General features: G+C 38.3%; 1 protein-coding gene across 2 annotated transcripts in view; it reads right to left on the bottom strand.

Moving 5' to 3' along the window:
- Positions 1 to 15,225, bottom strand: part of CDKL5 (cyclin dependent kinase like 5) — a 109,310-nt gene that overhangs the window by 30,471 nt on the left and 63,614 nt on the right. For both annotated transcript variants that reach the window (XM_060234027.1, XM_060234028.1), the window contains exons 4-8: positions 13,682 to 13,727; positions 11,343 to 11,479; positions 8,301 to 8,421; positions 7,211 to 7,270; positions 3,178 to 3,268 (exon numbers count right to left, since the gene is read on the bottom strand). In XM_060234027.1, the coding sequence (XP_060090010.1) occupies positions 3,178 to 3,268; positions 7,211 to 7,270; positions 8,301 to 8,421; positions 11,343 to 11,479; positions 13,682 to 13,727 (455 nt within the window). The remainder of the gene's footprint in view (positions 1 to 3,177; positions 3,269 to 7,210; positions 7,271 to 8,300; positions 8,422 to 11,342; positions 11,480 to 13,681; positions 13,728 to 15,225) is intronic.

The following is a 15,225-nucleotide window of genomic DNA, read 5'->3' as shown; positions in this document are numbered from 1 at the left end:
ACACCATCTCTATCATGGAGCGGAAGAAAAGCGTGCTGTTAGGAGCTAACCAGACCAAGTGGTTTTCGGCCTTGACCATAGAATCCACTTTGGGAGGTTAACACCAGCTATTTTCCAGCAGTACCAAGACTCCATTTCAGGACAACGGGAGGCACATGTACACAACAGATGTGAGCCACCCATGGAACCATCAAGCTTATCCAGGCATGGATCCTGCCAGACCACCCAAGCCTTTGTCCAACGAAACCCAGGACAAAGACTGGTGCCAAGAAGAAGACTAAAGAAGAGGAAGACCATCTTCAGCCAGAGCCAAGTTCCTTTGTGTAAACCGGGTGTTACCTAGGCAATGATTTGGCTCTCTATTGTCACCCTTTTAGATAAGTTTAAGCATCTCCCCACCCAGTAATCTCTCCCATTCTTCTCCCCAACTGTCATTTTGGAGCCTCACCCAGGTCCATTGCAACCTGAAAGTCCAACCAGGTACTATGATTGGTAATTATCACCCTGTTTGTCTACCCATATGTTGTCACTATGTCTCTCTCTATATTTCCTAGGAATGTATGAATGATTTTGAGTATTTTATCTTGTATGCAAGCCTATATTTTTCTGGAATAAATTGTAATTGTTTTACTTAATTAGAGTCCCTAATATTTGTAAGCATTAATTTCTGGACGTGGAATTCTGTATACACAGATAAAAGATCCTGATTAAGCCAGGTGCCCACCTGACAATTCCCCAACCTCGTTTTGAGGGCATTTTGGCTTACATTCTACACTATAAGAAATTTCAATTTTCAGTCCATATTAAATAGAACATTAGGAATCATTGCTTGGATTCCACAAATTATCAGCATAAGGCCCATACAATCTTGGATCTTCCTGGTCTTCCAGCACAGGACAGTTTATTTTTGGGGTGTCAAGGGACTCATGGGAACTAATACCCATGTGGGTCAGGTAACTGTAGTGTGAAGAGAAAAAGGAATGAGGGCACCTTTTCTTCTCCTTGCATGAGCAAACTCTGGTTACAGAACACAAAGAAAGAAAATAAACCCTCTCACACATACACTGTAGTTGCCTGATCTTCAGGGCAATTAATACACACATGTCCCTCAACCTTGGGATCAAAGTTTCTTTAGACTAGAAGGGTTCCTGGGTAAAGGGACAGGGAAGATCCCACAGTCCTTGCACTCACAAATTGTTTCATCCAAACCTATGTGTGTATTTCTCTCTTTTGATGCTGCAAGCTGTACTTGAAAACCACAAGTGAATGCAATTAATATAGTTCTTGTTCTTCATCCACCCAACTAGAACCTGAGCATCATATCTAAATATGCAGCCAGACCTGAGAAGCTACATTTTGCTGACAGAAGCTAGAGCAAAGTCCTCTGAGAATACTTACAGAACAGTATTTGCACAGATGCCATGTCTGACCCAGCAGTGTAAATCTGTTCAAGAATAAGCTTGTTCCCAAGGCTAACCCCCAAACAGATGAATACATACAGAAATCCAACAATCACTGAAAAAATTAGAGGTCTTTTTACAAAGGTAAGAATGAAATATTCTGGTGTCAAATTAGTTATTCAGCAGATTTACCTATTCTTTCAGACATGCATATGGCACTGTTCTACTTCATGAAAAAGCATTAACTACCACATTTTGAAGAAAACAAAACCAGATTCCTCCTGTTGCCTAATAAAGCTAGTCCAGTGTCCTCCTGAAGAAAACAAAGGAGCAGGAAAACCACACAGATTCACAAGTTAAATACCACAGCTTATGTAAACTTGTCTCATCAAAGTAATTGATTAGAATGAAAATTGCTATAGCTCATCCCATAATATGGTGTAAGGTCCACTGAACTTAATGGAATTTATTTCTGAGTATACATACTTAAAAACACCTTATTAATTGATAACAAACTAAACATAATCCAGTTGTGCAATACGGTTCTAAAAAGCCTAATGCAATGTTGAGCTGCACTACCAGAAGCAGAGAGCTCAGAACATGGAACGTTACACCTCAACTCTCTGCACTGGTCAGACCTCATCTGGAGGTACTGTGCCCAGTTTCACATTTGAAGCAGGATGCTGACAAGCTACAGCAGATCTAGGGGAGGAGAGGTGACCAAGATAATGGGTAAAGACTGAAAGACTTGGGAGGCTTCCTTGAGCCTCAAAGAAAGCTGGCATAAATATGAATAAATAAGAATCAGGCATGTTTATTCTGGAAAGGCAGATGAGATTGCTATCTTTAGATATCTGAATGGCTATTGTCTAGAGAAGATAAAGACTTGTTTTCTCTTGCTAGAGAGGAGCAATTAAAAGAAAGCAAATTTTGACTAAAATGACACTGTGCTCTTCTCCCCCACAAAGAAGGCAATAATAAAATACTTTTTGAGACATATCTCAGAGGAAATTATTTCTGAAAATCTTGAAAGAATATGGAGGACGTTGAAGCCAGAGGACCTTCCACCTCAGGGCTTGAAGCAAACATTGTTGTCTGAACTCCACAGATCTCTCTCTCTCTCTCTCACTAATCTCAGATAAGCACCAAAAATGTAAGACAGTACCTCAGATAAATTAGAAATAGTGAAGGAAAAACCACTGAAGAAGCAATAAAGCCAGCAAATGAGAACAGAACAACTCCATCAACGGTGAAGAAGGAACTGAGGGGATGGGGCAATGCTCCCTTGAAGATTGTGACCATTTGGGTGGGAAATATGTTGCAATGGCTCTGAGGGGGAGGGATGCCCCCATGGTAAACTTTTAGCTAGAGAAAAAACTCTTCACAGCAGGCTTTCTCATGCACAGTCTCAATGTGGGACTGCACGGAAATTAGAAGATGAACACATGCATTCCTGGGACACTATGAAGTGTATGAACAGGTCCCTGATGTTTCAAGGTGACCATCTATGCTATGGCAATATTATATTTCTTCCTAATTCAAGTTGGTCAAAAGGTTTACGTAACAGTTTTCTTTCCTAAAGAAATAGTTAAAGAATTATTTTGTAAACACATAATTAAGGTTTAGGAAGAAAACAATCTTAGTTTAGCACTGAGCATCAAAATCAGCCAACTGTCACAAGAAGCAAATTATGACAGGTGCTTACTATGTTTAAATCTACTAAACGTATTAGAATAAATGCACAGAGGTGGTAGTCATCCCTAGAAAGATTACTTACCCAAGTAAGAGTTCAGGTGAACGATACCATCTGGTGGCCACATATTCTGTGTAATTAGCATTACTTCCTTCTGACAAATTCCGAGCAAAACCTGCATCAAAACCATTTGAAAAATTATTTTCTCTCTTACTCCCTTCTCTCTTACCACCCTCTTCTGTAAGCTTCCCCAAGGAGATTCATAGAAACTGATTTTTCTGCCATCTGGAAGTATATGTTCCATTCCTGATGTTTTTAGGGTTTTAATCTAAATTAATTATTGCCCTGCTGCCCTGAGCTCTGCTTGCAGGGAAGGGTGGCTAAGAAGTCCAACCTAATAAATAATAAAATAAATATTATATATTTTACTCATGGAGTCGGAGTCAGTGCATAAAAATTGTGAAGACTGACCAAGGAAGCCCTGATCTGGAAAGCCCAGGCTAGCCCAATCTCATAAGATTTTGGAAGCTATGAAGGACCAACCATAATAAGTTGTTTAAAAGTAGTTTTTGTCCTATAAAACAGCAGATGTACCAGAGTATGAAACACCCCAACATAATAGCCAAGTGCATCTGTCACAATTGGTCTATGCTCATTACTTTTTCTTCTATATTCCTACTAGTAAGATACCACACCCACACAACATGTGTCTAGGCAGTTATAGCACATGATCTTAAGAATTATAACAAGCACAGCATGGCAAACAAGAGACATTCTTATGCACTTTTGTGAAGTTCCTGGATTTTTTTTTGAGACCCAACAAAACCATATGTTTCGAATAATCCTAAGCATATTTACTGAGTCAATGGGACTTACATCCAGATTTCCTGGCAGTCATAACATGCTTTTATTATTACAACTGTACAGCACAGATTTTCTGCGTTTAATGATCCTTTTCCTTGATAAGGAACCTTCAGCACATCAGCCCAGGAACTACAGAGGGTTCAGGATACGTTTTAGAATGCACGTGAGAACATGGCAAGGCCAGCTGAGTTTGAAGTTATTCCACCCTTACCTGTCCTCTAGAACAAACACAACCCTCTCCTGTAGAGTTCTACAGTGCTAATGAACTAAATTAACTGTAAACTGTCTTTTTAAAAAATGCACCCTTCCCCCCAGGTTCACATTCTTAAAAAAAGAAGTAATGTTTAACCTGTCTTTTATAGTTTGTATACCATGAATGACTTATTTACTGGAGAACCCTGATAAGATTATAGGACTCAAAAGATTATAGGAAATTTAGCATTCCTAGAGCAACAGAATAAATGGTATTCATGCAGAGGGAAATTCAAAAAATACATGTGTTTTAAATACTCAAGGCACTAGAAATAAACTAAAAAGAAGATCTGACAAGTAATCATACTATGGTCATTTGTCATTGTAACTGTCTGGGATGCATAGCAAGTGACTTTCTACATTACTGGGATTCTTTCACTAAAAGTAAAGTACATTAAGGGAAAAGTATAAAAGTATAAAGTATTTAAGATGTTCTTAAAAGTATAAAAGTATTTAAGATGTCCTTAAAAGATTACATAAGAACAAGTAGAGACCCATAATACTTGCGGGGGGAAAGATCCTTCCCCTTATTGCTGCCAGTTCTCCACGCTTGATTCCCTCCTTAAGGGGGGAGAGTCATGGGGAAATCCTAACCAAACCAAACCAACCAAACCAGGCACAGGTCCAGGCCGCACCACCTACCACTGATCCCATAATTCTTTGCCGGCAGGCATGGAGTGGCAGCCGGTGTCCTTTGCCGCCCCTGTTGGACCTGAAGTTTTAGCTGGCATCCTTTGACAACATGGTCAAGCCAAAGTGGCTACCAGTGTTGTTCTCTGCAGCTGCTGGCATTCTCCACCGCCACGGCTAGGGCCAGAGTGACTGCCAGCATCTACTGCCAGTCTGGGCTGGAGTGGCTGTGTTCCATTGTGGTAACAGCATCATCTGTTTTACTTTGGTGTGGCCCTGATCCACTAATTTAGGTATCTGAAGATGGGGGGGCCACACATCGCTATTAGTATATCGGTTCATTGAAAAACTTATATTTTATTTAATTTTTTAATAAAGCCTTTTAAACAGATCATTGGCTTTTTAGGATTAATATGTATACAAGGAAACCATCTAAATAAATGTCCTTTTGATATACTGAAAACGTTGCAAGATAATTAAATCCTAAGACCTACAACTCTCTTTTAGATCACTAAATTTGATACACAGAACTGTGGCCTGAGTTCCACTTGTGCAGCAGAATTCCAGCTGCCACCTTTAGATCCCCACCCACTTGTAAGGGCTAGAAGGTCTTCTGGAATTGTATAGAATGCGGTATGGGATTTTGTAGCTGCCAAGGAGGGGGAACAGGATAGAATCATAGAATCACAGAGTTGGAAGGGACTTCCAGGGTCATCTAGTCCAACCCCCTTCACAGTGCAGGAAATTCACAGATACCTCCCCCCCGCCCCCAGTAACCCCTATTCCATGTCCAGAAGATGGCAAAAAACCTCCAAGATCCCTGTCCAAACTGGCCTGGAGAAAAATTGCTTCCTGACCCCAAAGTGGCAACCAGCATTTCCCTGGGCATGTAAGAAAGGGAACAAGAATTAAGCACTGATGCAACCCTTCCTGCCCTCCCTCTAATGATCTGCCTAATTTCACAGAATCAGCATTGTTGCCAGATGGCCATTTAAAAGCTTCCAAAGAAGAAGAGCCCACCTTAAGCAGAACTTTTCACATTGACTGTGGCATAGCAGCCTTCCTAATCTTTACTCATCTTTCACAGCCAACCTTCTCATTGTAAAAGTAACTGTGTCATGGTTGAAGAAAGGTGTGAAGAAATATAGTTTCTCCTGGGAGGCTGGCAAGGAGCAAAGCCTCCACTTTGTGTTTTAACGGGGGTTTTTTAAGGCAGAAGAGGGAGTTAATTTGCTTGTACCTCAGTCCACCTTTATATAAATACTAATGGGTCTAGTCAAAAGAGATGGTCAAGCTTCCCCCTCCCAGCCTTCTTCAGGCAGGGAACAAAGGTGGTGTTAAATTCTAGAGAGACTTGAAGCTCCTGCCACCCCAGCTGATTCTTATGGTATAGCTGAAAATCCTCAAATAAAAGGCACCCCCCCCAAAAAAAAATTGGCTTTTATTCAACTCTATTAGTAGTTGATGAGATTCTTTGTATTTGGTATTTTTCAGGTATTATTTTGGCTTGGTTATTATTTTCAGGTATTGACTTGGTTTATGCTGAATGCACACCCATACCCACAACAGCAACCTTGTGAGGTAGGTGGGGCTGAGCAAGGTCTGAGAAAACTGTAACTGTCCCAAAGTCACTGAACAGATTTCATGTAAAGGAGTGGGGAATCAAACCTGGTTCTGAAGATTAGAGTCTTCATCTCTTAAAACACTACACCATTATACTGCTCCTCTCAAAATGTGTGCAAAAAATGCAAGAGAATGGTGCCAGGTCCTTCAGAAGGCAGCAAAATACTCTGGCTCTCACAGGAGTTTGTCTAACCTCTGGGCTGGGAAATACCTGGGGATTTGGAAAGGGGATGGAGCTTGGGAAGGAATAGACCTCAGTGGGTTATGCCCTCCAAAGCAGCCAGAGGTACTGATCTTGGTCATCTGGTCAATTGGTCATCTGATCAACAGTAATAGCAGGAGATCTCCAGATGCCACCTGAAGGTTGGCAACCCTATGTTGAAGACCAGTGCTCTAGACCACAGCCTCAGGTAATTCAGGAAAACTTAAGGGATCATGTTACACTTGTACAACAAAATTAGAGACTTTCCATTTATGTTTTACGCATATGCATACATCCATATCTATTATTATATAAAATAACTGACTACAAGTATTTTCAGAAACTGAAGTATACTTAGCAAAACAGGTAACATACTGATTCACTTTTAAAAGACACAAAACAAAGGTTAAAATTAGCAATAATGAAGCACCACTATACAAAGTCAAACATAATTTGAACTGTAAATTAAGAGTTCTAACAGATAGCACTTAAAAATAAAACAGTACTGTAAATAAGCATGCACTAAAAGGAGAAAAAATAGCTTACCAAAGTCACACAATTTCAAAACATCATTATGACTTATTAAGAGATTTTCTGGCTTGATATCTAAAATATTAAATAAATATGACATTATGCTTTTTGACACTGACTAGTTTAACAGAATTGCAGAGATTTGTAGTACAATTTAACTGAAATACTGCAAAGTATATTCTAACAAATTTTACTCTCTAAAATAATGTCATAATCAATATGGGGTTTGAAAACCTAGAGCAAGATCAACCACAGTCATGAATTTCAGTGGAAGATTTTATACTGCTCCATGATATCACTTTGACTGGTTTTCTTTTTCTAAATATGTGTACTATTATACACTAAGTAATTCCAGGGAAGTTTATTTTAATGCAAATGGAAAGGTAAGTTCATACTATTCTGTCAATTAATTATGTTCTTACTTTATCCTGGAAAAAAATGTAAACTGTTAATTTTTTAATGCAGTCCAATGAAGATTCCACAGTGCACAAGCTCTCTCCCTTTGTTAATGAAATTTCAATTAGATGTTGTTTAAACTCTATTTCCATTGAAGCTATCCATTAAAATATTTCCACAGAATTATATACTGGAATAAGTAAACACACCCTAAGTACATAAACCTCTCATGCAAAGGATACATGACAAGGGGAAACAAGAACATCTCACCTTATTTCTAAAGGTGAATAAAAATGTTTTAAATAAAGAACATTAATAGCATTCCAAGAGCAAAGGAAGCTACCTTAGACTACTGGTCCCTCAAGGGGAGGGCGGGATATAAACAGAAAGTAAATAAATAAATAAATTTTGCATACAATACTGGCAGGAGCTTTCTCTGAGGTCTCAGAGGTCTTTCACATCTTGTACTAACTGATGCTTTTAACTGGAGATGCTGGGAACTGAACCTGCGACCTTCTGCATCCCCCTCTAAACATGTTTCAAAGAAACACTAAAACTAAAGCATGCATAAATTCCTAATCCTTGTTCCATGTTCATTGTCAAGTTATCCTGTTTTAAGAACACTACAAATGCAATCACTCTGTTTCCTGGTATATTTAAGATGATTCTAAATTTGATACTAAAAGTTTCTCATTTCTATTTTACTCACCTCTATGAACAATGTCATTTTTATGACACCAATGAATTGCTTTAATTAATTGGTAGATATAACTTTTTACTTTTTCAGGTGGAACTCCATTTGGCATTTCTTCTAGCAATTCCAGCATGTTCTAGGATTTTTTTAAAAAGATAGTTATTAGAAGCTAAAAGAAACTTGACCTGGAATATTACTCAAACACTTTGCAGTGACACGATTGTGCAAGTAACAATGTAGTTTATCACCAGGAAGCAACCTCAGAGAAAAATCTACATGCATTTGTTTCTCATCACAACAATGGATACAAATAAGACACCACAAATTAAACTGGGCAAATCTTTGGACTTTTCCCATCACTCATAGCACTGCTGAATTTGCATTTTGATGCTCCAAGCAGCTATAGATTCTAAATGGGCTTGGCTTTAACTGGACAGAAGGAGAAAGATCTATAATGGGATTCATTAAGTCTTTTTCCCAGTTGGCTCACTCAAATAGTGTGATCCGACTTGATTTAGGACAGGCCCTGTTTTTAAAGGATAGTCCAAAATCATGAAAATGTTCAAAGATTGCATTTAGTGGACGAACTGGATATTAATATTTCCTGCTCTAGAGTGTTTAGACTTTTATTTATCTTCTAGACTCCTAGTCCTATCATAAAATAGAGACTGTGTCCTGTAGTTGCTCTAGTCTTGCTTCAGTATTTTAAGGATCAAAGACTGTGTCATTACCAGTTACCAGCAAATCAAGTACTGGGGTGTCAATGAAGACCTGCAATTTATGCTGCTATTGGTAGCTGCTAGACTCTATACAGATATATTTATACTTTTCATCTTTCACATATTTGCATCTACATGTATGAAGTCGGTGTTAGCATATGCAAACAGACATACATTAAAATAAACTTCTGAACCACAAAAAAGTTTAATGTTGGTACCAGGGGTGCCAGGTCTGTGTTGGAAAATACCTGAAGACTTTGGGGGTGGAGCTGGGAGAGAGTGGGGTATGGGGAGGAGAGGGGAGGAGCCTCAGCACGGTACAATGCCATAGAGTCCACCCTTCAAAGCAGCCATTTTCTCCAGGGGAGTTGATCTCTGACAGCTGGAGATCAGTAGTAAAAGTGGGAGATCTCCAGTCCCCACCTGGAGGTTGGCAACCCCAGTTGGTACAAAAGTGATAGCTGTAGTAGTTTGAGAATACAACTGTATTAGGACATTTACAAAAAGACCGAAGTTACTTAACATTTTTGGACAGACAAGCCATAACTATGCTCAATCGCAAGAAGAGTCAACTATACTAATGACAAAACAAATTATTTTTAATTCTGAATACTTGTACTAGTCAATCTACTTTATGAAGATATGCAGATTTACAGTATGGTGTTTTTCCCATTATTCACTAGCAAAGAATAGCAGAGATTGCAAGGGGATAAATTTTTAAAAATCACAGCACAGGGATTTTTAAAAAGATGAGGAAGGGTAAGAAGCTAATATCTTAGAATCTTCCCCCATCCACAAAGGCTACATTCAGATTGTTTTGGTGGACACACATGCAGCACGTCCAGCTGAAAGCTTCCTGGTTTCAAAATGTTTAAATCAAGTACTTAATTCACCATGATAGCTGAATGTAGCTGCCTGACAAAACTGGAATTAAGTTTCTCCTCCACAAACTGCAATTCTAAACTGGAATTAAACTATGATGTAGAATCCTGGTGTGCTGGAGGGGTGGAGAAATAAACTCCAGCTTCTCCAGGCTCCTGAACTTGGAAAGCTTCAATTGGCCTCCATGCAGGACAAAATAAGGAAATACTGAACAAGCCAAAGAAAAACCTGTCCATCATGGATGATTCTGTTTGAGTACAACCAGAAAACAGTTAAAATCTATCAGTCAGTATATACTTGGTGATGATCCTTATAACTCATTTTGTTAAACTGTTTACATAGGGAAAGGATACGATAAAAGCAATCTTTTATTATTTGGAATTTTCACATTATTGCCAGAACTGTTTCATATTACCATGTATATTGGGTTGCATTCAGTAACTTGCTTGTGCAAGGATTGCAATTCTTCCTTGCTTTCCCCTCCCCCAGCAGTCATTTTCATAACCAGGAAAGTTACTTCCTGGAGTGATAGGACTCATTTGGAGTAACAGTTACACAGGTTTATGGGCTGCTATGAGTAGGGTTGCCAAGTCCAATTTAAGAAATATCTGGGGACTTTGGGGGTGGAGCCAGGAGAGTTTGGGGGTGGAGCCAGGAGACACTGGGGTGGAGCCAAGATCAAGGCTGTGACAAGCATAATTGAACTCCAAAGGGAGTTCTGACCATCACATTTAAAGGGACACCTTTTCAATGCCTTCCTTCCATAGGAAATAATGAAGGATAGGGGCACCTTCTTTTGGGGCTCATAGAATTGGAACCCCTGGTCCAATCGTTTTGAAACTTGGGGGTTATTTTGGGGAGAGGCACTAGATGCTGTACTGAAAATTTGGTGCCTCTACCCCAAAATGCAGCCCCCCCCAGATACCCACGGATCAATTCTCCATTATTTTCTATGGGAATAAATCTCCATAGGGAATAATAATTTTCAGCAGACATTTCCCTCCCCCCCCCCACTTTCTGAGGACCCTGAAGCGGGAGGAGGGCCTCCAAACTGGGGGATCCCCTGCCCCCACCTAGGGATTGGCAACCCTAGCTATTAGGAGGAGGAAGGGAACAAGCAGAAAGAAAAGGCAGGAAGGAATATTTCAAGAATCCTGTTTCTCCATAAAAAAAAACGAGGACCATATTTTTACATGCTTTATGATGGCAAGTAACCTGTTATGCTAATTGACTGAAAGACACCACCTACTTATTTTCCAGCCAAAAGAGAATTGAAGATTAAGGAGGGAAGAGTCCCCTTTCTTCCTTTAAAAAAAAAAATCTATCTTCCAGTTTTTGCTCAGTATTGTGGAACATGGTAAACAAAAATAACCAAATGCTTAGTAATATAATTTCCATTTAAAAGGTCTCATAACATACATAGAGCATCTGCATTTTTATGTTAAGCACAACTTACTTTTTCCACATATTCAAATACCAAATACAATTTTCCCCTTCTTCTGAAAGCTTCTTTTAGCTCCACTATGTTTTCCTGTTTCAAAGTCCGAAGCATTTTAAGCTCTCGCAAAGTGGTTTCTTTGACCTCTTCATTTTCTAAAACGTAAAGAAGAATGAAATGAGTACAACATCCAACAAATATTTTATATTCTTTTTTAGCATGGAACATCAATTAGGCAAAACTTCATTCAAATCTGACACCAAGTAAAATGTTCTATTATATATTCTACTACTCATGTAAAATTATTTCACAATTCGACCAGACAACTGTTCTTAAAGAGTTATAGAATTACTTAACATATTGTAATATAAAATAGCAAAAGTTCTTAATGGAATATGACTTTCCTTTCCTGCTTGGCTGTAAAACTACTGTATTAACTATAGCCACTGCCTAAGCAACATGCTGGACAGCTGAAAGACAAATAATGACCACCATGTTTCCTAATATATGCCACTAAAAATGCCAATAGGTTGCACATATCACACAATAATTATTGCATCAGATGTTCCATTTAACTGCAATTATATAATAATATGCAAGAACCAATTGGCACACAGCTCACCACTCCATTCTTCTGCAGGCTATCGTGGTTAAAAATGAAACCTGTTTACCAAAAGTATACAAATACAAGTAATCAGATTAACCAGTGTTAGTTCCCTCCCGCTATGATTCTAAACAGTGATATTCAAACATATGGTTTATTTATTTAAATATACTTTTTTAAAAGATATGTATGCCTGCTTTTTCCTGAGTATCTCAGTTCCAGGCTGGTGTGTGTGTGGGGGGGGAATAACTCTGGTTAACTCATGAGCCAGCGTTCTTATATTCTGGGCAACTGAAGAAAGTGAGAAAGGAGGAGCAAGCTTGTCAACAAGCTGGGTTTTTGTGCACATTTTTACTTCTCTGCTGTTCAGTACAATGCTGAATCTGCCAATGTGAACTTCACACATTACTTGCCAATAGTACAACAGCACTAGAACAATTTTTTTTAAAAAAAGAATAAATGTAATACAGAATATTACAATGTAACCTTATGTAATAATAGCCAAATAGTGCATTGTCCATGCAAGGTACCCTTGAGAAGGGGAAACCTGCAGTACTGATGGGAGAAAGAAAGCGATAAAGCCTTCCCTCTGACAATATTTTCCCTAAAACTCTAAACCAGAGGTGGCCAAACTGTGACAGAAAACAGTTGTAAGCAACTTTGAAAAATTATACATACATACATACATATATATATATGTATATATATGTCTAGTTTATATATATGTTTATATATATGTATGTGTGTGTGTGTGTGTGTGTGTGTGTGTGTGTGTGTATATATATATATATATATGTCTAGTTTAGGCCATTCAGCATCATGAGCCAAAGAAGGGCATATTTTAGCTGTTTAAATACTGCAAGTTAATTTTCACTTTACAGTAACATGACATCTAACTGATGAGTTTTTGAGAGAGCTGAAAAATAGTCTTGTCACTATTTGACACTTCGAAAGATTATACATACATATATAAGGAGCCTGTTTGAACTAAAGTTATACAACAAGGGGAGGACATTAAAGAAAAAGAGATTACAAGAAAAATATATTAAAAGAATCAAGATTCACTGAAGTGATGTAAAAAGGTAAAGGTAGTCCCCTGTGCAAGCACCAGTCGTTTTCAACTCTGGGGTGATGTTGCTTTCATGTTTTCATAGCAGACTTTTTACGGGGTGGTTTGCCATTGCCTTCCCCAGTCATCTACACTTCCACCCCAGCAAGCTGGGAACTCATTTTACCGACCTCAGAAGGATGGAAGGCTGCGTCAATCTGGAGTCAGCTACCTGAACCAGCTTCCGCTTACATAATTTCCGCTTATATTTCATATAAGAAGTTACAAAAGGATTCAATAGGTGTGTAACCCTTGAGTTCACCCACAGGTTTACATGTGTCACTTCCACAACCATATTCTTTCAGTATAGTAACAATGAAAGTGAAGTCACAGAAAGCATGGCATTACAAAATAATTGTGTATTAACTATGCAAAATCATAACTTTGTGTTGTTCAGAACAATTATTCTTGCTTAGGTAAAGGATAGACTGTTTCCCATATGTTTGGGAGTTTATGTTGTCTTGGGATACCGGAGATTGAAGATTAAAAAATATTTATCCACAGGATGGGCGGAAATAATGAAAATCACTCACTCTTGCATTCACAGACTATCAATGGGATCCAACCCATTGATTTCAATTGGCTTAAATTGGAATAACTATGGATTACATTGTTACTTCTCATACAAGAAAGTTGAAAAATTACCTTCACTGTCTTTAAATTTTTTAATAGCCACAATCTCATGCGTCTCCTACAAAATAAAGACATATTTCTTAGAAAGATCATGGTTGTCCCTTACAATACACACAGTTTTATTTTATGGAAGTAATTCAAAATAAAAAGCAAAAGTAGCATGAAAGAGTTCAAAATCATCATATTCTAAACAATGCAAGATAAAAAATACAAGTGATAAAACCACGTAAAAATCTTTAAATGGCATGTAGCACTAAAACCTGTCCTTAGTTCATTCAGTAATAAATATTAATCTTCATAACTTAGGATCATTGGTATTCATTCACGCAGATAAGAGGAAGTTTTATAATAGATCCAACTGTTCAGTCGAAAATATTAAAAAGGCAAAATCTAGATCATTAAAAACACTAACCTTCTGCTATAACCAACATTTCCTGTAAGATTTTGGATTTATATCCCACCCTCTACTCCGAAGAGTCTCAGAGCAGCTGACAATCTCCTTTACCTTCCTCTCCCACAATAGACACCCTGTGAGGTGGGTGGGGCTGGAGAGGGATCTCACAGCAGCTGCCCTTTCAAAGACAACCTCTGCCAGAGCTATGGCTGACCCAAGGCCATGCTAGCAGGTGCAAGTGGAGGAGTGGGGAATCAAACCCGGTTCTCCCAGATAAGAATCTGCACACTTAACCACTACACCAAACTGGCTCAGTCTTTTAAGCTGCAGTCTTTTAAGCAAATATTCTACTTTGTGAACTACTGGCGTTGAAGTTGTGAGCTACTGCATAAATTAGTGTGTTCTGGAGTCATCCTTCCAGGGCTAAGACAAAAATGTGTGAGCGGGAGGCTAAAAATCTGTGAGCTAGCTCACACTAACTCATAGGGAACACTGACTATAACTGTTTTTATTACTGTATCCCAAAATTTATGACTGCGGGGAAAATGTCTCTTTTCCTAATTTCAGTGAGATATTAGTTTTAGAGCCAGTTTGGTGTAATTGTTAAGTGCAGGAAAAGGTCTCTTTTCCTAATTTCAGTGAGATAATCCATTTATATTACCACTTGAAAACAGTCACTTAACTTTGGCAGTATCTATCATGTTAGATACCAGATTCTGAATGGTGGGTCCTTTTTGCAATCATGCAAGTAGAAAATATGCTTGGTTTTAAATATGTAGTCTAATAACTCTGTTAAATTACTGCTTTTATTTATTGTAGCTGTTCAATGAGCTCACTGAAAATCATGATGCTTTCTCAAAGAATCTGAGTATATACATCAAAAAATTGGGATTTTTTTTAAAATGCCTTTCTATAACTACTGCCTGTAGAAACTGAAATATCAAAATTACATAGGAAGTTATTTATGAGAACCAAGCCACAAAGCAACAGCAATTCCCAGATGGCTCTGTCTGTGAATTATTCTGTCCATAAACATGGAAGTATTCCATAATTGCCATAAATGTTAATTGGTTTCAATAAAATAGCTTGGTGCTTCGTTAAGATGCATGCCATGAAAGCTGGTGGGTTGGCAAGCAGACTACTGAATTTTAACAATAGTTTC

The sequence above is a fragment of the Heteronotia binoei genome, chromosome 3 (assembly GCF_032191835.1).
Source record: "Heteronotia binoei isolate CCM8104 ecotype False Entrance Well chromosome 3, APGP_CSIRO_Hbin_v1, whole genome shotgun sequence".
Classification (NCBI taxonomy): Eukaryota; Metazoa; Chordata; class Lepidosauria; order Squamata; family Gekkonidae; genus Heteronotia; species Heteronotia binoei.
Note: the sequence above shows the minus strand (reverse complement) of the source record. Positions and strands in the feature narration are given on the sequence as shown.